General features: G+C 40.1%; 1 protein-coding gene across 1 annotated transcript; it reads left to right on the forward strand.

Annotated features, from left to right (window-relative positions):
• Nucleotides 1–7,460: 7,460 nt before the first annotated feature.
• LOC6046395 (ubiquitin-conjugating enzyme E2 G1) lies at nucleotides 7,461–21,782 on the forward strand. Its single transcript, XM_038262242.1, has 3 exons — nucleotides 7,461–8,085; nucleotides 18,451–18,553; nucleotides 19,831–21,782. The coding sequence occupies exons 1-3, from the start codon at nucleotides 8,040–8,042 to the stop codon at nucleotides 20,183–20,185; spliced, it is 504 nt and encodes a 167-aa protein (XP_038118170.1). The 5' UTR covers nucleotides 7,461–8,039; the 3' UTR covers nucleotides 20,186–21,782.
• The last annotated feature ends 4,570 nt before the right edge of the window (nucleotides 21,783–26,352 follow it).

Raw genomic sequence — 26,352 nt, forward strand, 5'->3', positions numbered from 1 at the left:
TTTCAACGAAAGTACACGCTAAACGCAAGGCACTCAACCAGGCTTGCCACAAATACAGATTTTTTTGGCACATACCAAACACTCAATCGAGTATAACTTTAAAGAATAATATTCTTACCAAAAACTGAACATGCCAAAAGATGCTAACAATGTTTATCTTTTTGGCCAATTAAGCATAAGCATAAGCATAAGCATAGGTGCCCACCCGCAGTTGCTACTCCGTTATTGACCAGGACCTCCAGAAGTTACATCCACGAGCCGTGGAAGATAAGTGGGTGCTATCTTTCCTCGCTTCGCAACTTCTCAAAGGCCCCTATCATGCTGATCAATACCGGCGCCGGCCACGACCAGTGGTAGGGTCACGGGGAAGTGGATGGGAATGTTAGTCCGATACTTGAGTGATAGAGACCGCCCAATCGACTGCTTCTCCGACAAAGTATCACATGAGTTTTGAGGGGTTAGTAGATGGGTATGAGGTCAGGATTCACGAGTGGCAGTGATGTGACCATGAGCATTTTGTTTATCGGTTGAAATTTTAAATCTTAGGCAGCCGGCTGCGGAAAGATAAATAATTGATTATTTAAAAAGTTTGTTTTAATCGAACGCGTGCCAACCGAGCGGTAGTGCTATGGGCTGGACTTATCAGTATATTTTTATTGTTGGTACAATGAAGATAACGCGAGCAAATGTCAAAAATAGTAGATGAGTTAATACTAAAGTTGCCAGTTGGAATAAATTATTACGATCAACGAATATAAACGAAAAGAAAACAGGACACCACGTAACCGATTGTAATGAAATTAAAACAATAACTTAAACGAACTTAACCGGCGGCGTGCCTTCCTATCAACGATGATAAAGAAGGACTTATAAATTTAAAATATAAAAAGACTCCAAAAATACGTTGCATAGTAACCGCGAAGTCCCGCTACTCACAATCGAATCCGAAAGATAGCTATCTAGAATTTTAAATATAGTATTAATTCGACCGCGATCCTCCAGAAATTCTTCGTCGGCGTGCCTTCCGATCAACGGTGATGTAAGAAGGGCTTTATTCATTAAAATGATTTTATATCATAAGCCTTAAAACATATTCGTCGGCGTGCCTTCCGATCATCGATGATATAGAAAGGACTTAATCCAGCAATACGACTTGCTTGTCTCGAAAAGAAAAGAATTCGGATCGTTTCTATCGAAAACTATGTAAAGAGAACAAAAATAAACTCATTGGCCAACGAACGCGCGAACTAAAAATAAAGAAAAAAAGAAGAAGAAGAAGACCAATCACCCCATGCACACAAACAGCGACACAAAAGAGATGAAAACAACACGAATCAGAAGAAATCCAATCACCCCATGTACACAAATAGCGACACAAAAGAGATGGAAAATAACACGAAAAAAACAGGACTGCGCGTCCACACAGGCACCGCACTACTGATGCCATTATTTAATTATAATGACCAATCACCCCATGCACTCGAACAGCGACATAAAAGAGACGGAAAATAACACGAAAAAACAGGACTGAGCGTCCACACAGGCACCGCACTACTCAATGTTTATCTTTTTATCTTTTTGGCCAATTTCACAAAAACTGCTCAAATTTATTTTAACTGTAAAAAAAATTCGTTTGTGTTTCGGGCCTGTGCTGAAAAATCTGTATTTGTGGCAAGCCTGCACTCAACATTGATAATCAGCATTACACACTGTTCAGTTCACTGTTACACACTTGCACGCACGATTAAAATCACTCAGTTTTTGTCAAAGCCCGAACTTTCTTACAACTGAGTAAATGGGGCATCTGTCAGATTTGACTGGTTTTCACCAAAAATAAAAGAAAATAGCATGGAAAGTACTCATTAATTTTATGTTATTTATTTTATTATTTAGGCAGGCTCAGGCTCGGGCCCCAATGGTGTTTTACCTTACCAACTAATACATAAATTAACGTCTAAAGAACAACAAGAATTTCCTTTTGATAACATCACGAGACAAGTTAAAATCGAACAAAGAAGCGACAAAATTAAACGCCCGGTGTAGCCCTGTCAGTGCACTGTACATCGCATAATTTGTTTGACGGATAGGGACACGTAGGAATGGGGAGTTCCGAAAAGTCCGAATGGGGGCGAAAATGTTCAATCCACGGAGAATGGCCGGACACTGCACTCTCGAGGTCAAAACGTCGGCAATTAGGAGTGATCGGCACACATTTCGTCGTACTGCTAGCGTGTCCAGGTTGATCAGCTCACAGCGACTTTCGTAGCTGGGCAGTTGGAAGGGATCCCGCCAGGGTAGAGATCGAAGGGCATATCGGATGAACCTTTGCTGCACACTCTCGATTCGCGCTACGCTGTTCTCGTAGTACGGACTCCACACAGAACAGCAGTATTCTAGTGTGGAACGGACCAACGCACAATAAAGTGCCTTCAAACCTAAGGGCAGATCACTTCTGATACTGAGGTGTGTATGGAGTGTGTATGTAGCGAGTATCGTACTCGATATCGTGCGTATGATACGCGACCCAGTATTGACCATTATCTATGAAGATTTATTTCAGTGTAGAAACTTTTGACGTTTCTCAACGTACTTTTGTGATGTTTTTGCTGATGGCTGGATTTAGTTGGCTTGAAGTGGAAATGGAGATAAATGAATATAACTGGAGAAAATACGAGTAACTCAAGGAATTATTTATGTTATTCCAGATTTCCAACAAGGCTTAATGTAGCGGTTCAACAAGGTAGAGGAACGAATTTTCTCTCGGTTGATTAAAATTCATCGAAACGAGAAAAGCTTACTCCCACTTTTGGCTGCGGGAATTCATTGGCGAACTGTAAGATGTTTGATTCTTGAGGTGGTTCCCAACACGGCGTGTTTCGTTGTACTGTTCGGTCGACAACCGGAAGGTCAACTTCGAGGAGGTGTCTAGTTTTTTAAACAGCACGGTATTGATTTTGACTACAATCGGTTCCTGATTCTACAGGGCGAGGTTGAGTCGATTCTGATAATAAAATCAAAAGCGCTCACGTTGGAGTACCTGTAGGATATTGTTGGAACGATGAGAAACAAGCAACAGTAGGTGAAGATCAAAGAATGCCTCAAAGCGCTGAACGAGGAACGAGATGGCGGGGGATGTTTCTTCGTTGATCCTGGGGGAAGCCAGGGCACGGGCACCGTCAGCCCTGGGCTGGTTTCGGCACTCCCGAACCCCTGGAGGATTTGATAGAGGACGGGCCACATGCTGGGAGACCCCTTCCGGAATAGGGCGGACAGACCTCGCCGAAGCCGGTGGACAAAGGAGTCGCCCACGAAGAAACAGAAAAGCAGAACTGGTGTAAATTGGCAGATCACGTGATGAAAGAACTTGCTGGAGCTGGAAAATTCCCTGACACGCGCTCGGAACTAACAAATCCAACTGAATCAACGAGCAGAAAAATAAGGTTGCTGGATCAGGCTGCGGCGATCCTTGCCAAACACGGCAAAGACTTTGAAGTTCTCAAAAAGGAACACATCGAAAAATAAAATCTCGTCCGAAAGGAATTCAAACATTACCGCCCTCGAAACAACCGTTACTCTGATGCCTCGGGAAAACGAAGGCAGAATCCCCATATTTATTGTCCGGCTGTTACATCTCCGAGGTCAAAACGATGAACGATTGTTTTATTGCAGTTGTTTGCGTCCGGATCAGGATTTCTTTTGCTTATTCACTTTAATTAATAATAACCATTTGGCCGCTGCAAGTCAAAGAATCTATTAGCTCGATTCCCAAATGTGGATGAATTGCCAACAGATTCTTTTCCAGAACTCAAAATTTCCAAAAAAATTGTTTTTATGTTGCCAATGAACATGTGTTGTGTATACAATCTAGTCTGTTTATTATTTTGACCGATTTTGACAACTACACTGATATAAATCGTTTCAAAAAGTCGACAATACCACGCCAGTATTATGCGCGTATGGTACGCGCGTATGATATGCTGCCATACACAGTATGCGGTATACTCGAAGTGATTAACCCTTAGCTTCAAACAGTAGATGTCAGTAAAGTTTTTGGCTGTACGGAAGACAAAACCAAGTTGCCGCGATGCTTAGGAGACGATGTAGGAGATGTGCTGCTTATATGTCAGCTCCGTGTCTAGGAGCACACCCAGGTCCTTAACGCAGTTCTCACGAGGAATTGAAGCGCCGCAAATCTGGTACTCGAACTTAATCGGGTTACGTTTTCTGGAAAAAGAGATAACGGAGCATTTGGTTGGATTAATGACCATTCGGTTAATTTTGCACCATTCCGCGAAGTTGATCAGCTGTTGTTGGAGAACTTGAGCATCAGATGCATTGTCAATCCGGCAGTAGATTTTCATGTCGTCCGCGTACGACAGGCGTGGAACCGAGATAGAATGGTTACAGTCGTTGTAGTACAGCAGGAATACAAGTGGTCCCAAGTGACTGCCTTGTGCAATTCCCGAAAAGGCTTCAAAGACAGCGGACAGGCAATCACCGATCTTGACGCTAATTTTCCGGCCGGTTAGATAGGATTGAAACCAACGCAGGAGAACCCCACCGATTCCCATTCTTTCCAGTTTTGCGATTGCAATAGAATGGTTCAGCTTGTCAAATGCGGCCGACAGGTCGGTATACACCGCGTCGGTCTGCGATTTGGCGGTGAAACTATCGGTCACGAATGTCGTAAAAGTGAGCAGATTCATCGTGGTTGACCGCGAAGGCATAAAACCGTGCTGGTCGTCGCTGATAAGGTTTTTGCAGAAGAAAAACACCGGATCCATGACCGCCAGCTCGAAGAGTTTCGAAGTGGCGCACAGTGCTGAAATCCCGCGATAGTTGTCTGCGTTCCGTTTGTCCCCTTTCTTGTGCACCGGAAACATATATGCGTGCTTCCAGAGTTTTGGGAAGGAGCCGGTGGAGAGGGACAGACTGAAGAGATGTCCGAGAGGATCTAGAAGCCCGTCGATCTAAGGGTTAAGCACTTCGAGTATACACTCAAACCCCGATGGTTTGACACCAACTGTTGTCAAACGAACGGGTTCACTTTTTAGTTTGACACCCCTTTTACACGGAATTCACACACACTATCAAAACAAACGTTTGTTTTGATAGTGTGAGTGAGCGCCGTGTAAAAAGTGACAGTTCGTCACTTTTTAGTTTGACTTTGACCAACTAACGGGGTACAAACTAAAAAAGTGTCAAACGAAAAAGTGACCAACCACCGGGGGTTGAGTGTACCACATACCGCGTATGGCGCGCGTACCATACGCGCATAATACTGGCCTGATACTGGCATATTATGCGCAACTTTTGGACACGATTTATATCAGTGTAGTTGTCAAAATCGATCAAAATAGTAAACAAGGCTAGACACAAGACAAGTTCATTCGGCAATATGAAAAATTAAAGAAAGAAAAAAAGGATTTGTTGCTAATTCTGAAAAAGGAAAAAAAAAGGATTTGTTGCTAATTCTGTTGGCAGTTCATCCGCATTTCGGGACGCAACCGAGCAGTGATTATTTGACTTCTATCGGCCAAATGATAATATTTTTATTGATTCAAACGGATAAATGGAAGGAATCCTAATCCAAGCGCAAAGATCCGGGAAAATTTCCTGCGCATCGATCACCGTCTCGACCATGATAAAGGAGGATTCTACCTTCGTTTTTCCTTCGTATCAGGGCGTTCAGGATCTTGCTCTATGGTTGCGGAGGTTCTTTTGTTCGGCGATATTTTCATTGAGTTTGTTGTGGCTGGCGGTGAGGACTTACTGGAGTTGGGGGAAGTCGAGTTTGCGCTTGTCCTTAGTTGGCAAGTTGTGAGCGACAAACATTCGACAAACATGAGTGCGGATTAGGAGTTGTCAACGACTTTTTTCAGGTCAAAAAGTTTGGTTTGGAATTGCTCTTTTTGTTCGAGCAAGGGCTGGAGCGCTTCAAACTTTTCATCGTGTTTGGCGAGGATCTCCAAAGCCTGATCCCGTTCTTGATTCAGCTCAACGATCTTCTTTTAAGTTTAAGCAACTCAGACACCTTCTCAAAGTGGCCTTCCGTTACGACGAATTGTCTCGCGACGCAGTCCGCGCCACGACAACTCCGTCTTGGGAACCAACTCAAATGAACCGTCTTTCAGGTCAAGAATCTGGCTACAGTTCTGCGTATTTGGATGCTTCGACGAACTGTGCAACAGCATTTTGCAACTCGCCGATAGCATTGCCGTTCCCCAGCCAAAATAATATTCAGGAATTTAATCAGTAGGTACTTGACAAAATGTAGACAAAATCCTAAACATTCACTTTGATTACAAAAAAGAAGAAAACAATTTCGAAATCTAGCCGAATGGGTTACAAGAAATAACGACTGATGGAGACGGTGTCCTCTGTTTAATGGAATGTAGAGGAATTAACCAGCGGCATCGTGCTCGTCACACAGTACCAGCGGAAACGTTGAAGCCCTTGCCGGTCCAGTTGGTGTGCACAAACTTGACCTCTTTGGCAAGCAGCTCGTACGTGTGCGCCCCAAGGTAGTCCCGCGGACAGTCGCTCCGAGCGATAGCCATCGAAGAAGACACTGGGACGCCCGGCTAACGACCTCACGCCTCGACTGCTGGTTCTCCACGATGTCGTTCTTGAAGAAGTTGACCAGCAGCAGATGCGACATCGCCGGATTGCGCACGAACGTGTTCCGAATTTTTCCACACTGAAATAAATCTTCTTAATAATGATTAATACTGAGGTCCATACCATACGCACGATATCGAGTATGATACTGACTACATACACACTCCATACACACCTCAGTATCAGAAGTGATTTGCCCTTAGCATATAAGGCTTTCTAGTCAGAAATTTACCAACACATTCAAAGTATGTTTACATTACAGCTGGACGTTTGTTTGCATCAGATTTCCTATCTCTTTCTAGCAAAAGTTTTTTGTCAGGCGACTTCTAGCTGGGTTTTTTTTACTCACCGCCCGATATGTCAGCAAACATATTTCGCAGGGCTGTGACAGCTCCAGCTCGATCATTGTTTGCATCAGGACACTGTGACGAGGAGTTCCTCATTTTTGGGTTAAACTATATTTTTTCACTGGGGCTAGAAAGCCTTATATATGCATATATATAAATACCGTGACGACACCTTAGGGAAGACGACCTATAGAGCTTTATGACGTTTCGCGTACACACACTAGCGCACCATTTGATTTTGCTGTCCGGACAAAATTTAACCTCAATCTTTTTCGTGTACGTACACGCAATACATGCGCACGTAGATTACTCTATGGGGGGAAGGCAAAAAGTGTTGAAAACTAACATTACAAAATGCTATTTTTAGTAAGCGTGCAGTTCAATATGGACCCGATCCTTTTCAGCGTGCACCCCTTCGCAAACTCAACGAAAAGATTTGACAGTTGCCCGGAAACCGGCGTAGCCAACCTTTTCGCCCGAAAGTCTCTTGCTCGTCCGTCCGTCAACCGCAGCAGCAGCAGCAGCACAGCCAGAGCAACCGTGGAGAAGACAAGTTCGTAGCTCTTTTCCGTTCAAAATCGCATCGCCGTCGTCGCCGTCGCCGGTGGCCGCCATCGAAGAAAAAAGAAAACCAGGGGAAAAAAGTCCGCACTGACGGGTTTTTCACGCAGGAAAAGCCGCCGGAAATTGTGTCCCCCGTGAGTCAGCGTTTTTTGTGACTGACTTTTTGAAAAAGTTGTACCAGTTTTTCCGTTCGTCCGTCCGTCAGTTCGTTTACCTGCCGCGGCCTCCTTCGGGTTTTTTTTTTCTGTGTGTGGATCTGCCGGCGCCGCCTGCTGCTGCAGCATTCCGGATCGATTTTCGACTTTCGAGGAGGAAAACCGGAGAGAAAAAGGAAAAAAGCCAGAAGGACATCGGGAAAAGGAATAAAAAGTCGTCGCCCAGTTCGACATTTTATATTTTCCTGCTTCCCAAGTGGCTTCCAGTGTGCGTTACGTTTTTATTCCCTTTTAATTTCACACACACACTTTCCCGAAACCGACCGTCACCGGAAAACCCGGACCAGCTCTAATGTCAGAACCTCAGTCATCGTTGCTGCTGAAGAAACAGTTGGCAGGTAAGAAAGTCCCTAAATTTTTAAGGTTTTTTTTTTGCTCTCGGGGTCAGGTAGAGAAAAAAAAAACACGACAAAGAACAACAAGAATTTGGCCCGTCTGGAGAAGGTGCTTTCTTGTCTGCTTCTTTCTGGACACTCTTACGCCCGGCTTCTTGCCGTTGTTCTTGTTCTGGTCTATGTGTGCGCGCATAATGACCTTTTTCTTCGGGATCCGCGTTCGTCGGTTCGGCTAAAAATAGCCATCCCCCGTCCCGGCCTCTGTCGTCCCCCGCACGAAGTCAACATTCTGTTGACGGAATGTGGTTTCATGTCGTTCCCGTAGGAGAGAAAGGTGCAAAACATCTCCTCGAACAACCGGAAGCGAACGCCGGGTTGCCTGATCCTGGAGGTTCAGCAGCATCTATTCGGGTTCAGCGTAATTGGCCTTGTAATTTGTTGATTTATTGGGTACGATGACTTTTTAGAAACTTGCTTTTCTCACTCAGCTGATCATCTGATTTTTCTTTACCTTGTCAACATGGTCAACGTAATGAGTGCATCAATCCACCAATCAGGTCTTCAGAGTTTTGTTAGTTCAACTTAAGAGGCAGTTTTTTTTTTGTGTATTTTGCTCGGATTGTTCTAAAGGTCGTATCGAGGTGCTCCAATTTTAATGAAACCTGAAGCTGAAGTGTTTGTTGGTCTGTGTCTAATCCAGGGTGGCCACCTCGGGAAAAAACCGGGAAAACCGGGAAAACCCCGGGAATTTATTCCACCGACCGACCGACACCGAATTCGACTAACAAACCGGGAAAATATTTTAAGTTTAGTTAAAATTCGACAAATTCCTCTTAAATGACTTCAACGTATATTTTTCTCTATTAGAATATTATTAAATGAAGAATTCGGGAACATAATATTTGAATTTGTGTAATACCCTGGGCTTTGTCATAATGAGTGTCATAGGTTTGATGCTTGTTTGGCAAAGAGTATGATTTGATTCGATGTGGAATTAAAATCGAAGTGTTCAGTATATTGCTGAAGCTTCCATTTTTACACATGGACACCACTTCATGCTGCGAGAACCCACTTTGGCGTAGTCTCAGGGCTTAATCGATGGCCGGTAAGCTGTCATCGAGACAAGGAGGTTCTCTGATAGTGGAAATATCACATTTGTACAATAGGGGGATGGCGTCGCTATTTTTAGCACACATTTTCCACTTTTTCTCATCGAAACCGACTACTTTATCGACTTCATTTTGCTGGGCGAGATAGGACGCCGTCTATTTTTAGACGATGACTCAGCACTTTTCCACTCTTGCACTTAAAAAAACCAGATGGCAGCACGATGTAACGCCACGTCCCTATGAACCGCTACATATGTGATTTTTCCCTATCTTAATGTGGGTGTCAGGTTAGGATGCGGGTTTAAAAAAATAGTGTTTGTAGAATTTAGGATTTTAACTATAAATATCAACTTTTTATACTTTGCCTTTAGTTATTTAGGGACAAAATTAGTAACAGTGAATTTAGTAATTCTATCAGAATCGGTGATTTTCATTCAAGTAGCATAAAAACCATTCTGATTTGTCAAAATTTCCATAGAGTCTCGATCAATCAATAGTGAAATGATATCGGACTAAATTCGTTGATCTGTTGAACTAACGGTTGTCGGATTATGATTGTATCGACCATTGTTGCGAATCGAGGATCTACTGGAATTCTGACGAACAAATGGTCGTCTCTTTTTCAATTCACGACTTGTAAAATATCAACTGTTATTTTATTTTATTTTTTTTAAAAGAAGCCAGACAGGTTTTAAAAGAAACGTTTTTTTTTGGTTAATAATTAAAATGTCGGGGATTTGAGATAAGAGTAGCTTTCGGATAGGTTGCTTTAAATCTTGTATTCAATTCAAGTTAGGTAGTTATCCGCAAATGAATATTTGGACTTACATGAATAATTGAACATTTTGGACTTATTCTAGAGTCAGATCCATACAGCGTCAGTGTTTATTCGAAGTGTACTAATTCATTGGCAGATCTGGTTCTAGTTGTAATGTACGACAAGACTACTGACGGACGTGACAGGACGAGGGCCCAGTTTAGAGGTTTCAACATCAACGATGTGCGGCTAGATCACCCTCCCAAAAAAAAAAAAAAAAAAAAAAAAAAAATATATATATATATATATATATTTGAATTTGTGTAATAGACTCAAGCTAGGGGAAATTCTCGTATGTTTGGCAGGTTAAGCACTCGCTCCTAACTCCATCCAATTTGCTGATTTTCACTATTTAAACAACTAATTTTGCAAAACTTTTGGTAGAAACTTGCTTGCTCACATCTTATTGAGCTATTTATCACTCGAGTTCAGTTGAAAACGCTTTTAATTAGCTTTCATTGAATTGAGTATTCCATTGTATATTTCTTTTACGAGAGGGGAGAAGCAACTACGATTACCAACCACCGGACCAGGTTTAAAAACAAATGTTTGATAAGCTGCAATTTTTCCGATCAAGTTCGCGGTTCAATAGAAAATTTACGCGGCGCTATGATTTTTGAAGTCTTATTTCAATAAGTATTGAATTTCATAAGCACAATAAACAATTTATTTTTATTTTATTATGTATTTCAATATCAACTTGAGGGTGCACAGCAGCCAAGGAAGTTGTTGTCTTTTTATTCCAAAAGTGTCATTCTTACGGATTTAACCCTTCAACAATATGATTGTAAAAAGAGTCAAAATCCTTTTTTTGTTTTTTTTTGTAGACAGTAACTTCAGGGAATAAATAACCAATAGTTCCCATAATTTCGAAGATATTAAAATTTGCGTACCGAAAATCGTGGTGCAAAAAGCTTAGCTTGTGTGCGCCGTTAAAAATAAGAATACAGTTCAGACCCGATTTTCCTGGGAAAAAAAATATAAATATTGAAATAAAAAGCCACAGTTTCAACATTTGCATGGAGATTGTGTTTTAAAATGCATTTTACTCTAGTTCAGTTGTTTTGAAATCATTAGTTTTCAAATAATGTAAAATTTGACGAAAACAAAAATTTTAACGAAAAAAATAATGAAAATCGAAAATTTTCGAAAATTCAAATGATTTTTAAATCAACCCAAACATGCTAATAATGATTCTGAACGCAGGTGAATGGATCTAAAATTGATTTCAGTTGATTCCACTTAAATTTTTATTATAATTTTGAAGTTTATTGAAAATAATGTTTTGCCCCCTGATTTTTCGGGCCAATTTTGAAGGGTGGAGACAAAAACTTTAAATAAAATTCGTACCAGCCTAAACTATTTTAAAACGATTTAGAATTATGAAATCCAAGTCGTCATGGCCTAGTGGTTAGCATTTTTGCTTACCAATCCAAAGGACGGGGGATGGAACCCCGCCTCGAGCGACTTTGATTTTTCGTTCATTTCAGTTTTCTTTGTTCTTAACTTTCTCGTTGGGAGCAGATGGGAATCGACCCCAGAACCATTAGGTTACAAAGCGAACACCGTAACCAGTCAGCCACAGCCGCTCCCACAGCGTTTGTTGGTCTGTGTATAGATAAACTCATAAAATATGAGCCCTCTACGACAAAGAGAAGTGGGACAAAACGGACACTGAAGTTTAAAGTCCAAAAAAAAAACAAAATAAAAATCTTAAAATTGCTCGCATTTTCATAAAACTTGATCAATTCCCATCCTCTTCTTTGCATTCGAAAGGTATTTCATGCCCTTCAAAATGTTCCATAAACATCCGAAATGATTTGACTTTTGTCATAGCTTTTGCAAATGACTGTTAAAAATGTATGTTGTTTAAATCCCAATATCTTTTTGCAACAACCTCCAAAACCCATATTTTCATAGGTCAAAAGTTAGGTAATTCATGGATTTCGGAATCAGATTGCTCGAATTGAAGTGCTCCATAGTTAAAAAAATAAATGGGCCTAAAACCGAGTTTTCATTCAAATTATGAATTTTATTGCGAAAATCAACCTAAATTAAGAAGCATAAAAGCAGAGTTGAGTATAACGATGGTTTTTATCAAATGAGCAGTGAAGTACCATCAGTCAAGCTTCTTTTTGCCCTCCTCACCTTACCGAGGAAAGGCTATCAAATCACTCGAAAAACGAAATATTTCATTTGACCACCTCCTAGACCTACGTTCATGTATATATATCGACTCAGAATCAAATTTTGAGAAAATGTCTGTGTGGTGGGATGTTAGCCGGCTCCGTGGCTTAATGGTTACGGCTTCTGCCTCACAAGCAGAAGGTTCAGGGATCAAATCCCAGCCGGTACCTTTGAAATTTGGAATCAGGAATTTGAACTTTGAATATGATCAAAAACGAAAATGAATCAGGTGGGATTCAAGCTCACACCTCTGGATTGGTGGTCTGGGACGCTAAGCAGTCGGCCATCAGAAGGTTTACACTCTAGTAGTGAATTGATCCGTAGTGTTGAAACATGTTATCTTCTCATATTAAATACGCGCTGATCCCTGATTTGCCTGAGGGGATTGGAAGTCTAAATATAGATCGAGTTTCCTTCAGATGCTTGACTTTGTCGAAGACGCCAAAGCTCTATCTTTGCGTTGAATACCAGTTTTGGAATCTTTTTCATAAATCCCTGACAAAAACTAGTTTTTTGACTAAAACTATGTTGAACATTGGATTTTAGACGATCACAATGTTCAGAAGAGTTGTCAGTAATATCAAAACAAATAACTTTGTCGAAGACGCCAAATTGATAGGAGCTATGTGTGATGAGTTATAGCAAGATTTGGTGATAATTTAGCTTGTTTTCGTGCTCGGTATACAAAGCCTCGGGCAAATTTGGGCAAAAACCCATAGGGGGAGGGCGTCGCTATTTTTAGACCACGTTTTCCACTTTTTCTCATCGAAACCGACTACTTTATCGACTTCATTTTGCTGGGCGAGATAGGACGCCGTCTATTTTTAGACGATGACTCAGCACTTTTCCACTCTTGCGCTTAAAAAAACCAGGTGGCAGCACGATGTAACGCCACGTCCCTATACAATGGGCTTGAAGCCTATAGGGGGATGGCGTCGCTATTTTTAGACCACATTTTCCACTTTTTCTCATCGAAACCGACTACTTTATCGACTTCATTTTGCTGGGTGAGATAGGATGCCGTCTATTTTTAGACGATGACTCAGCACTTTTACACTCTTGCGCTTTAAAAAACCAGGTGGCAGCACGATGTAACGCCACGTCCCTATTCCACTACACAATGTCGGGTGAATCATTCGTCCGAAGGTTTACGGTCATAGATTTCCGAGCATTTTAATTTATTTTATTTTTGATGACTATTTAAATGCATTTAGGACACTTTTAAGGCACATAAGCCATTTTTATTCGGACACATGAGGCGTGTAGGCCAGACTCTTGTGAAAATTTTGACGTATTGGAAGTCTATCTTTGGTACCTATTGGCTAATAAATAATATGAATGTTTGGAATAATTTACTGTCTTTGCATCACCAACGTTATGACGTTGTCTAGATGTCTAGATTCGCCGATTAACTCTTTTGGAAGGATTTTTTTTTTCAAAGATATTCACAAAAATACACTGGATAGCCTCAAAAATAGACTTCCAATACATCAAAATTTTCACAAGAGTCTGGCCTACACGCCTCGTGTGTCCGAATAAATCGCAAAAATGGCTTATGTGCCTTAAAAGTGTCCTAAATGCATTTAAATAGTCATCAAAAATAAAATAAATTAAAATGCTCGGAAATCTATGACCGTAAACCTTCGGACGAATGATTCACCCGACATTTTGTAGTGGAATAGTCATATTTGAAGCCCATTGTATGGGTTTTTGCCCAAATTTGCCCGAGGCTTTGTATACCGAGCTCGAAAACTAGCTAAATTATCACCAAATCTTGCTATAACTCATCACACATAGCTCCTATCAATTTGGCGTCTTGGACAAAGTTGTTTGTTTTGACATTACTGACAACTCTTCTGAACATTGTAATCGTCTAAAACCAATGTTCAACATAGTTTTAGTCAAAAAACTGGTTTTTGGCAGGGATTTATGGAAAAGGTTCTAAAACTGGTATTCAACGCAAAGATAGAGCTTTGACGTCTTGGACAAAGTTTGTAGAAATTTTTAGCCCTACAACTTTACCGAAGACACCGAAGCTCTATCTCTTAACAGTCAAAAGTTAGAAATTCCATAGCCTACTGTGATGAGTATTTTGAAAAACAAATTTCATCAAAAGTAGGCCATGACAACGCTGAACAAAGTTGTAGAACATGTCAAAGCACGAAAATGTTTACTTTTTGCTATAATCAATTAAGTTCGTCAAAACAGCCTTTTGAACCACTGTGGACCTGTGGGTCGGTCAAGTTTGTTTTGTTGTTCTGTGAGAGCCTTTATTACCAAAGAAGCCATTTAGCAGGGTGGCCACCTCGGGAAAAAACCGGGAAAACCGGGAAAAAACCGGGATTTTTATCCACCGGGAGAAAACCGGGAAAAACTCGGGAATTTGACCGACAAACCGGGCAAATATTTTAAGTTTCGTTAAAATTTGACAAAAGCCTCTTTAATGTATTCAATATGTTCTTTTCTCAATAAGAATATTATTCCTGTTATTCTAAATGAAGAATTCGCGAAATCTATGTTTGAATTTGTGTGATAGACTCATGCTTCTTGGCTAGGGATTTTTTTTCTGTTGTATCCTATGATACTTTTACCAGGCGAATTTGTTTTTTTAATAAAGCAAAATGTTTGCTCTACCAACGGTTCTCAACCTGGGGTACATGTACCCCTGGGGGTACCACGGGCGGTTTCAGGGGGTCCGGAAGAAAAACCTCGTAATGGCGGATATTTACCCCATCTTTGCTAAAATATTAGTTTTGCATAAAATAAAAATTAGGATTTTTTGTAAGTGGAAAATACGGATATCATGGTACAGTAAATATATCTGTGGCCTGTATCTCAACAACAAAAGAATGGATCAAAAATGTTCAAAAAAGAATGCAGTAAAGAATTTTCACAACCATTTGATTTTTTAGAGACAAAATAGAATTATTTTTTAATTTAATTTTTAAAAAAGTTGTAGCTATCTTCAAAAAAGTATGTGCAGTATGTTTAAATCTGAAAAAAATATAAAAATTCAAAGAACAAGCCATAGTCTCAACATTTGAATGCAAAAAGTGTTAAAAATGCATTTTACGCTAGTTCAGTTGTTTTGCAATCATTAGTCTTCAAAAAATGTAAGATTTGACGAAAACAAAAAAAAAGAACGAAAAAAAATACAGATCGAAAATTTTCAAAAATTCATGAGATTATTAAATCAACCGAAACATGCTTAAAAAAAATGATTCTAGACGCAAGAGAATACATTTTAAATAAATTTCAGCTGATTGCACTTAAATTTCCATTAAAATTTTGATGTTTTATGAATAAAATAAATAATAATTTTTTGTCCCCTGATTTCTCGGGGCAACAAAAACTTTAAATAAAATGTGTACCCGCCTTATGTGTTGTTGAAACAATCACAGCACGATAATTTTTTAATTGTTTTTACCATTATTTGTTTTGGTTTTTTTAAGAAAGTATTTTTTATTAAAATTATTCTAAAAAGAAAGTTTCAAGGTATCGACTTTTTAACATTTGTATGGCACTTTTCCTGCGCTGCTGCCAAAGTGTTTACATTTTTGTTTAGACTAATGATGCAAAAAGACCTTTTTTGATTAAAAAGAAAGTACTCACATAATTCGCAATTCGCAATTCGCAATTTTCAGTGTAAGAACGGGCCTTGACCGATCTTATGCACTAGGTTCCCGACGAACACGCACTGCCCTTACACCTACATCTCACCCTTGCTCTGAGTCAGTACGAGCAGCACGCTAGAACACGCTTTGAGTGTTCGTGCCAGGCATGCACACCTTCTTTTCCGGTTACGCATTTTAACTCGGCCGGGGGTGGTACATTACGTAGGGTTTGATGTAAGTATAAGCGCCTAACCATTTAAAGTGTGCCTATCAACTTTCATTAAAGCAAAAACTGTTTTATTTTTAGTTTGAATTCAAAAACTAGTTGTTATTTTACTGTGTATTGTTTTCTCCTGAAATCTTCCCTGTTGTTGAGTTGTGTTTATTTGTTGCTATTTCTTTTGTCGCGGTGTTTTGTTACAATATTTTGACCCTAAGCATTTTAGAAAAGTTTTTCAAAAGTACAATAGTAATATTTGTGTTAATCCTTTAATCATTCCATAAATTGAGTAAGGGCTCGAACCTCACTTGCTTAAGAAAAGGGTGAAGTTTCAAAACAATGGACAGCGAAGGAAATATACTATGTAAAGAATCAATAGTAAAAGAAAGATAGTAATTTATGAAGTAGATAAAGAAATTAACAGTAGTTAATAAATAGAGGTAACAAACAAGCTTAGATTGTATTGAGGGCAACTTACAGGGAAGATAAGAAATTATTCAAATAGATAAATAAAGAAAGGCACAAAATTGACATCGCTGCCAAATTAAGGGAAAGAAGACAGTTTGTTACAGCAGCATCAATTGGTAAAATAGAGTAAAAAAGCGTTGAGAAATAGGTCAACATACTGCGAATCAAAACAATACCGTCTACAATCACAAATTACTTCCCTTTCCCACATTGACGCGCCCCTTTCTTCTAGCCGTCTCGACTCTGACCCTCGCTGGTCAAAGGTTTACGAGTCGTTTCCACAGGCCACCAGCTAGGTTACACCTTGTCATCATGATGACTAAACCAAGCCAACGTGGAGGTAAGAAAATAGGACACTTGCAAGGGATGTTCCTCGCCTGGGTGTCAACCGACGAGTATCATCAGTATCATGCACCCTTGGCCTGCAAGAAAGTACTCACATAATTTTAGCAAAAAAAAAAAAAAAAAAAAAAAAAAAAAAAAAAAAAAAAAAAATCACAGAAATTGATAATTCTTGGAAGAATTGTTCTTTTTGATTTCACAAAACCTTTATTCAAAGAAAATTAACGCGCATTTACATCAATGTTGATAACAATGTATTTTTGTAAATCTATTTTACAAAATTAATAAATTCTATTAATAATATATCTTATTTTAAAAAAAAAAAAAAAGACTTGATGAAAAAACCCAATTATGTGAAAATTAGAGGTTTGATTGATAACAGATAAAAACGGCTTCGTTTAAAACTTAATTACTTTTTACTCAAGATTTGAAAGCTTTCTTGAGGAATTCAAACTTTGAACCAAATGTATGCGTTCAAAAAGTATGATGATATAAACGTTAGCCTAAAAAACATTGTAATTTGGTTTAAAAACATTCCGGAAAATTCCTTCTGGTCCCGGGAGAAAACCGGGAAAAAACCGGGAAATTGAAAATCGAAATCTGGTGGCCACCCTGCATTTAGTGTCTTTGGTTCACCCACAAAAGTCTCCATACAATTTTGGCAGCTAGGAAGAAATTTTCTGTTAAAATAAATAAATAAATATGTTGGGGCAGGAAAATGGGTACACCCCAAGAAAGTCTACAAAATGGAAATCAATACTCGGATGGACCCTTTTTATTCCAAGATTTCTGCTCATTCTGTCTTTTTTGCACTGCATCCCGTTTATCACGAGGTGAAGCCGAAAATAAGCAGCAATGTCAACAAAAAGGACGACGTCACACCCCCCACAAGTCTGCGAATTTCGCTGTTCTCCACGGCGGGCGCAGGCAGCTGCTTGCCTGTTCTGCGACTGCTGCGGTCATTGGCGCCCCCAGACAACGTGCGTCCTTCAACTTGTGCTGCGTCAAGGCGGCGTTGATTTCTTGCTGCTGGTTTCTAGAAATTTTAAACAAGTGCGTAACAGTTGAACAACTTTTCCAAGAAGTTACTATTTTCTTTGGCTGGAGTTGATAAAGGCGTATGGATTCGGTAACATTTTTGTTCATATAATCATCATGACCCGGCACAGAGAGAGCCAGACACCGTCCGGCATAATGAGCACTGGAAGAGGAAGAAGAAGAGCAGATACACATATAAATATCAAACTTTTTTTTTCACCCCTGCCGCTGGTGTGTTTCACCTCTTCGTCATGATGATGTTGGTGGTGGAACGGAAAAAAACACGAAACGCACATCTCTTCTTGCATCTCTCGTTGATGATGATCGTTCGGTGAGTGCGATGAATGAGAAAAGCACGGCAATAATGGCCGGAGAAAATGAAATCGAAAAGAGGAACTTCTGCGCGAGAGAGAGAGAGGGCAACCGAGAACAAGGGTTCAATGAAACGCGCACCACCGTCAAGTGGTGCGTCCGATATCATGGTCGTGAACTGCGCGATGGATCGCGGTGCGATCGTGCTGGAATTTTGGATACACTCTAATTAATGTTTTCTCATTTTCTTCTCCATTTTAGAATTGAGCAAAAACCCCGTTGAAGGCTTTTCGGCGGGCCTTATTGACGACAATGACATCTTCAGATGGGAAGTACTTATCATCGGACCACCAGACACCCTCTAGTAAGTATTGCGGCCAACTCTTCGGGGGTTAGATAATCCGCTCGCCGACAAGGTCGGCAATACAGCACCAACTGAGTGAGCAGCGATTGTCGCGGTTTTTTGTCTGTCTGGTTTCGCGAAACCTTGGCGCTGGTTGGTAATGCAATGCTGTGTTGTAGGCGAAGAGTTGTGCCGTGTTACGCGCCGTAATGACCGATCGACGCGCGTTGTCTCGTAACATGTGTCTATTAGTTTTCCAATTGGTGGCTTTGTTGATTAGTAGTGATTTGTTTGGTGTTTTTGGCGAGTTAAGTGATTTTGAATTGACTTTCGATGAGGACTGTCGTAACGATGTAACTTTGTTAGGAAGATTTAATGAAGTAACAAACTTCGATAGCAGTAGCAATAAGCGTTAGTCAGAACAAGTTGAAACCAAAGGGTTAGGATCCAGGAGATAATATTTTCATAAATAAATTCTTGCTATTAAACGCTTGCGTTTAAATCGTATCAAATATTCAAAAAAAATCCAATAATTCAATTTTAAAGAGTAGGTTGTCGATTTCTCGTAAACAGCAGGCAAGAGAAGACTATAAAGAAACTAAAAAAACTAAATAACTGATCAAGGATCCAGCGGAACAGGAAATATGGTTTTAGTTGACTACAAACAAGAAATACAAGCATGATCTGAGCATGGAGAAACCTATAGAATTGCCTGCGTACACTCAAGTCATTACAAACGAACAAACCACAAACGAAGAACGCTATACTTACCAACTCCGTGGTCAAGGATACAGCTGAGACCACGAAACAAGAAAAACAAGCACGAACTCACCAGTGTAGATCGAGCATGAAGGAATGCCACGAAATTGCCAGTGACCGGTGAAGTTGTGACAAAATAACTGTCGGAATTTTACTAACGAAGAACGCTATAAATATCAACTCCGTGGTCAAGGATCCAGCTGAGACCACGAAACAAGAAAAACAAGCACGAACTTAGCAGAGCAGACCGAACATGGAGGAAAACCACGGAACTGCCTGTGACTAGGGAAGTTGTGACAAACTAACAGTCGGAATCGTTCGTTAGGTACTTGACTTTCACGTCTGTGATTGGGAAGCGTTGATATGGCATACATTGTCGTCGGTTCCGGTGTTCTTCGGGCGTTCGGCGTGCTGGTTGATGGTTTCGACACAACCGCGTTTACTCGCAGTCTGGTTACCATTGCAGTTGGCGCATTTCGCGACTTGAACCTTTCGTCAGATTTCCTAACAATGTTTTCCTTTCCCCTCCCCATTTGCAGCGAGGGTGGCTTCTTCAAGGCACATCTGCACTTCCCGAAGGAGTACCCGCTGCGGCCGCCGCGCATGAAGTTCGTCACAGAGATCTGGCACCCGAACATTGACCGCAACGGAGACGTGTGCATCAGCATCCTGCACGAGCCCGGCGATGACAAGTGGGGCTACGAGAAGGCTTCCGAGCGCTGGCTGCCGGTCCACACCGTCGAGACGATCCTGATCTCGGTGATCTCGATGCTGGCCGACCCGAACGACGAGTCGCCCGCGAACGTGGACGCGGCCAAGGAGTGGCGGGAGGCGTACCCGGAGTTCAAGCGGAAAGTGGCCCGGTGTGTTCGGAAGAGTCAGGAGGAGTGTTAGTAGGATTTTTTTTAAATGTCTTATATTTATTAATTAATTAATTATTACTATAATAATGATGATATGGTGATGATAATGATGAGATAAGGCAGAACGCGCGCGCGCGCGATGCGATGATGATTGAGCTCTGATTGGTTCTCCCTCCTCAGAAGTGACATGAAAACCCGCGAGAAGCAGCAGCAGAAAAGAGGACACACACGATGACGGCTAGGCTTTTGATTGGTCTTTTTTTCTCTCTCCTGAGGACGTTGTAATTGCAATATTTCATCGGACATTATAAATCATTCGACATCCAAAAGACTCCTTCTTTTTTTTTGCAACACAATCCCAGACCACGAACATGCGCGCGCATTTCTTCAAAGTGACTGTCAAACCAGTTTTCCCGATTTTTTAACCTACAATTCAGACTTGTAGCTGTTTAGTTTAAAGTTTGCTGAAAATAAAGTCAAACTGATTAATCTAAGTCCCAAATCCGAATGTTTGTTTTCCATCAACAACGGCTGACTGAGCAAAATTGATTAAGAACGGTTCCAGAAGCCAGCAAAAACAGATGTTTGGCATTGCGCGCGCATCCAGCTTCAACAGGTGGTTCATCATCTCTCCTTTTTTAACAATTTGTGCCGTTGTGGGAATGAAGAAAGCTTGGAATGAAACTGTTCTGGGGGATAACATTTGAAGATGAACGCAACACCACACTCAGGAACTTAATCACACTCACACAACAAACAATCGCGTTATAAAAACAAGGAAATATCTGCAAATTTGTGAGAAATGAAGAAGTGCCCACGAATGACAATGGAAAGAGTGAAAAAAAAATAACACACAGATAAGACGGAGCCATCTGCCAAAACTAAGAAAACAAAATAAAAAAATCTGCTCATTTGAATTCAGCTCTGTTACAGAATGATAACGAAGCCAACAACACGCGAACATTGCAAAGCTGAAATGAGATTGATACTAATTATAAGTTAAACTAATTTCTCGTAAGGACTTATCAGTGCTTCGTTCTGAATCTTTGAAAAGAGAAAACAGAAACAAAAATTGCTTTTTTAAATTACGTTGAAATCTGAAACTTTTGTGTGATACTTCTGTTTCCTAAACTGCTATAAAACCATAACAAAACCAGATTCATAAATGCAAGCAAGCAAACAAAGGACACACACACACAGACAGACAAATGTAAATAGTGCAGTTTCCGCAGCCAGGCAAGAAACGCGTGTAACCAAACCAAACTGAATTAGTAACATCTTCCCCCCTTCCCCCTTTCTCTTTCTTGCTACTATCCTACAGAAAAATGCAACCAAACGCGAAATGAGTGCAGCTCCCCGAACACAAACTATTGTTTTTTCCCGCTTCCGCCAGTTCAGTCAGGATAAGCCTCTTTTCCTGATGATAAGTTTAAGTTGATAACAAAGAATGAGGAAATAAAAATTAATAAAATTACAAAAAAAAACACCGAAAGACTCTGACCGACAAATGCAAGGAATAATTTACTTAGCGCGGTAACAAAAAAAAAAACAACAGCAACACAACATACACACACACGTAAGCATACCTATAAACAGTAAGGATTAATGAAAAGCCTATGCAAATTTGATACTGGTTTCCTTTCTTCGTTTGTGTGATCCGAAATCCCTTTAATGATGGTCTGTTGTCTACTCAAAACTCAACCTTAAGTCGTCTGATGCAAGCTTCTTTCCAGGTTATACGGTTCCTGTTCCTTACTTACTTTCTTTACTTTTACCATACTCTGTGCTTTTACTGTTCAGACAATCCCCGGGTCATAAGCTGTCTCCAGATGCGTTGCCATCCAACTCTGCTGTGGATTGCTTCTCTTCAATTCCGACTCCCACACCTTCCAGATCTGCCTCCACTTGGTTCAACCACCTTGCACGTTACGCCCCCTCCGCTGTTTCAGCCTGGGTTTCGATCAAACCTTTCCTTTGTTACTTTGTAATAGTTTTAATGAGCTTTTTGTTGCATTTTTTGCCTTCCTCACGTTACTGAGGACAGGCTATAAAATCACTCGAAAAATGAACTTCTCAATTAAACCTCCTAGACCCACCTTCATGTATACCTATCGATTCAGAATCAAATTCTGAGCAAATGTCTGTGTGTGTGGTGGGATGTTGATCAAAAAATTGTCACTCGATTATCTCGACATTGGCTGAACCGATTTTGCCCGTTTTGGCGTCATTCGATCCGTCTTGGGGTCCCATAAGTCGCTATTAAAAATTATGCAGTTTAGTTAAGTACCTCAAAAGTTATGCTTAAAAAACGATTTTAACAAAAGTCCGGAAGATTGTAAAAAGGGTGGTTTTTGTAAGAAAACCCGTCATGCTATACATTTTCAGAAAGGTATTTTAAAAAACATTCCAACGCGTCCAAGACATTGAAGATCTGACAAATCTATCAAAAGTTATAAGCACTTATGTGTTATTTATACGCCTTTTTTAGGCCGGATCTCAAATATGTTGATGAAAACGTTGACCGGATATCTCATGCGACCTATCGTTGGATAAATATTCAAAAGAGCTTTCCAACGCGTCCAAAACATTGAATATCTGACAACCCTATCAAAAGTTATAAGCACTTAAGTGATATTAACGCACTTTTTGCATTTTGGATAGCACCCTTTAAATGTGAGGAAGGCGCCAACCACCTAAGGGTGGATTAAGTAAGGTTTTTTCATTTAATGTCTTCTAACATTGACCAAAATATGAGATCGCTCCGCCAGAGTTATTCAACTGTCTCATTGTAGACGCACTTGGCAGGAACAATGAGACAGCCTGGGAACAATGAGATACTACGAAAATCAATACTTTTCTAGTAAAACGTCATGTTTTTGTATTGTTCCATTGCAGGTGACTTGACTTGAACATTTTATAGCAATTTTGCCCACATGAAACTTTAATTAACAAAAGTTATACTAAACAGTATTTAATTCTTGTAAAATCCATATAGTTATAGCAAATAACTTTGTATTTTTGCTTAAATGAAGTTAAAACTCTATAAATAGGAGCAGAGGGGCAGAATGGACCAGGGAATGGGCCACCCTTGGTTTTGGGCTTTAGAATGGATTTAGATCAACTGTAAGGCAAGGGTCTTATAAAGGACGTCAAATAATATCACCACACCGAAAACGACGTTTGAATTCATTGTATTTTTAAAATTATGAGCAAAATTGTAAATTTATTCACAAAACCACGCAAATGTTGTTTATTTCGAGGTTCTTAAATAAGCTTTCTGAAAAGTTGGAGTGTTAGAAAAAGTTTGCAGAATGGCCCGCCTAAGTAAAATGCGCCAAAAACCATAGAAAAACGTACAAATTTATGAATTCAGTGTAGTAGGCTTATGCTTTGCAGTGTTCCCTGCACCGCGTTCAGTCTGCGTGCGCCCGGTTTTTGTACACAAACGAACACCATCGTCGTGTGTAAACTCGAACCTATGAACTCGCACGCGAACATGCCTCCATGTACACGAACACGTCTGAACAGCACCTCAGGTTTACACGCCGTGCATGCACTTCGAGTTTAAACCCCGGGTGTAAACTTCGAGAATTCAAATATTTGTGTTACCAATACACAGCCCTTCTCTAAGTTGCACGTATACACCGACAGACGGCAATGAGGACCTCGTCGGAGCTCGACCATTCAATACGTAACTCAAAATTCGTATGGGGAACTTTTTTTTCGTGACGGCTTTCGCGGTACGCTCCCTCAAACTGTTCTGGGATAATATTTGAACATGGCGTATGCCCAAACAAGTTTTTCAAGAAAATGATTCTGTAATGCTTATTTTGTCGTTTTAAGCCGAAACAAGCCAAAAACTATATTAATTTGAACAATTTGCCATTTTCAAATATTTGGCCAGATGATATTATATACGCGTATACGATATCATCTAGCCAAATATTTGAAAATGGCAAATTGTTTAAATTTATATAGTTTTTGGCTTGTTTCGGCTTAAAACGACAAAAATAAGCATTATAGAATCATTTTCTTGAAAAACTTGTTTAGAGATACGCCATGTTCAAATATTATCCCAGAACAGTTTGAGGGAGCGTACCGCGAAAGCCGTCACGATAAAATAGTTCTCCATACGAATTTTGAGTTACGTATTGAATGGTCGAGCTCCGACGAGGCCCTCATTGCCGTCTGTCGGTGTCGGTGGCCTATAGGCCGCCAACTTAGACCCGCACACCCTGAAAACAGGTACGCTCTGTTTGTATTGGAGATGTCCACTTGTTCCCGGGCTGCTGAGAATAGGGGTCGGATTCAAATTACGTGTGGGCAATATTTCATATTAAATTATATACGAATACCGTCACCCCTGCAGAAATTGGGCCTGAGGGGTGAGATTTGGCCATACAATTTTATGTTAACTGAGATGGCCCATATTCCCCCCTGCCGAAAATCGACAGTGTGTCATTAAATATATATAAACATGTATATATGGAAATAGCAGGACATAACGATACTACGGTATTTAGTGCCAGTCCCTGATTTTTTTTATCAAAACATTTGACAATGGTTGGAAAAATATGGAGTGCCTGAAAATTTTCCTTCAAGTATTCTTTTAAAATATTAAGTGAATATAAATACACTTATCCATATCAGAATGTAGACCCTATCTAAAGATTACTCTAGCAACAGCGAGACAGCAGCGACTGCTGTATGTATGAAACATCTAACACTACTACATTCAAACTATCCGATCATCTACGTTTGAACGCCGTTTAAACCTGAGGTTTTGTACATCAAGTTTACACCGGGTGCGCGTTTGTGCTCGGGTGCAGAACTGTACCATGTTCGGGGAAGACTGGAAAATAGTCACTTACCAAAACAATTTTTATGAAAATAGTTGCGTCTTTCAATTATGAAAATTTTGGTACCTAAACTTGTATAGGTCATCGCTGAATTTTTTGAGTTATCACAGTTTTAGTGAAAAAAGTTGTTTTTTACCCGTTTTCGTCATTTTTCAGTTTTTGCGCGCGGCGCGTCGAAAAACCCAGTTTTTATGTTCAAAAAATCATATCTCCGAAACGTGTTAATGGATATTCGCAATTTTTTGATATGTTATGTAAAATATTACAAGGAATCAGGGAAAAATATTTTCAGACATAGGCTCTTTAGTCCCGAGACCTTGAAATCGGCAAATGAAATTTTCATAGGACCTTTTCAAATATTCAGCTAGTTTTTTGGACCTCAACATATTTGAGCATGAGCATGAGCATGAGCATGAGCATGAGCATGGTTGACTGCCAATGAGCTGCTACTCCGTTATTGAAAGATCAGCTGAAGTTAAACAATGAATCAAAAATGATCAGTGGGAGCCAACCATCCGTTCACTGTTTAACCTCTGAAGATTTCTACTTTATTAGTCAATACCGGCGCCCTCCCAAGAAGCCTGTAGTTCAACGAAAGGGAGGAATGTTAGTCCGATAGTTGAAGTTGCAGACTCATCACATAGTTTTTCGCTATAGGGTAGAGGACCCAGTTTTCGCCCAGCTCCAGTTTTCGCCCACCTACTGGATTCAATCTGTATTTAGCAAACTTATACCATTTTTTGGTTGAATTTATTATGCAGGTTCACATATTCATTCATTTCTAGTACTTATTGAAACTTTCCTGATGAATTTCTATTGTTTATTTAGTTTTTATAAGCTTTTCAAAAAATGCCTTACTGCAGCCGCCATATTTTTTGTCAATTTAGCCTACACCGGGTAATAATGTTTATGAAGGAAAACAACTCATTTTGCAAAAAATAATGTAAATGAATAATTCATTAGTTCACTGTATGTCTGAATTTCATGAAAATCTAGTGATTTACCTGTTTTAAACGTTTACCAAAGGTTATTTCAATAAAATAAAGTGCGCGATTTCTGGGGTCATGAAAAAACATGCGATCCAATTTTCGTCCAGGGCGAAATCTAGTATTGTGTTTTAAGATTTTATCTAGAACCAGTTTTCGTTTACCATGCAGGCCAAGGATTGATACCTAAGAGCATGCAACGGCACTGACCTTGTTGCGTGCTCTTCGGTTGACGTCCACGTAAGGAACATCCTGGAAGGAGCGTAACTAACTACATCCGTAGTTCTGTTAGATTATCCGAATTATCTTGATCAGGACAGTATAGCTCTGGTTCCTTGCGAGTGCCCATATTC

This window comes from Culex quinquefasciatus, chromosome 3, assembly GCF_015732765.1.
Source record: "Culex quinquefasciatus strain JHB chromosome 3, VPISU_Cqui_1.0_pri_paternal, whole genome shotgun sequence".
Lineage (NCBI taxonomy): Eukaryota > Metazoa > Arthropoda > Insecta > Diptera > Culicidae > Culex > Culex quinquefasciatus.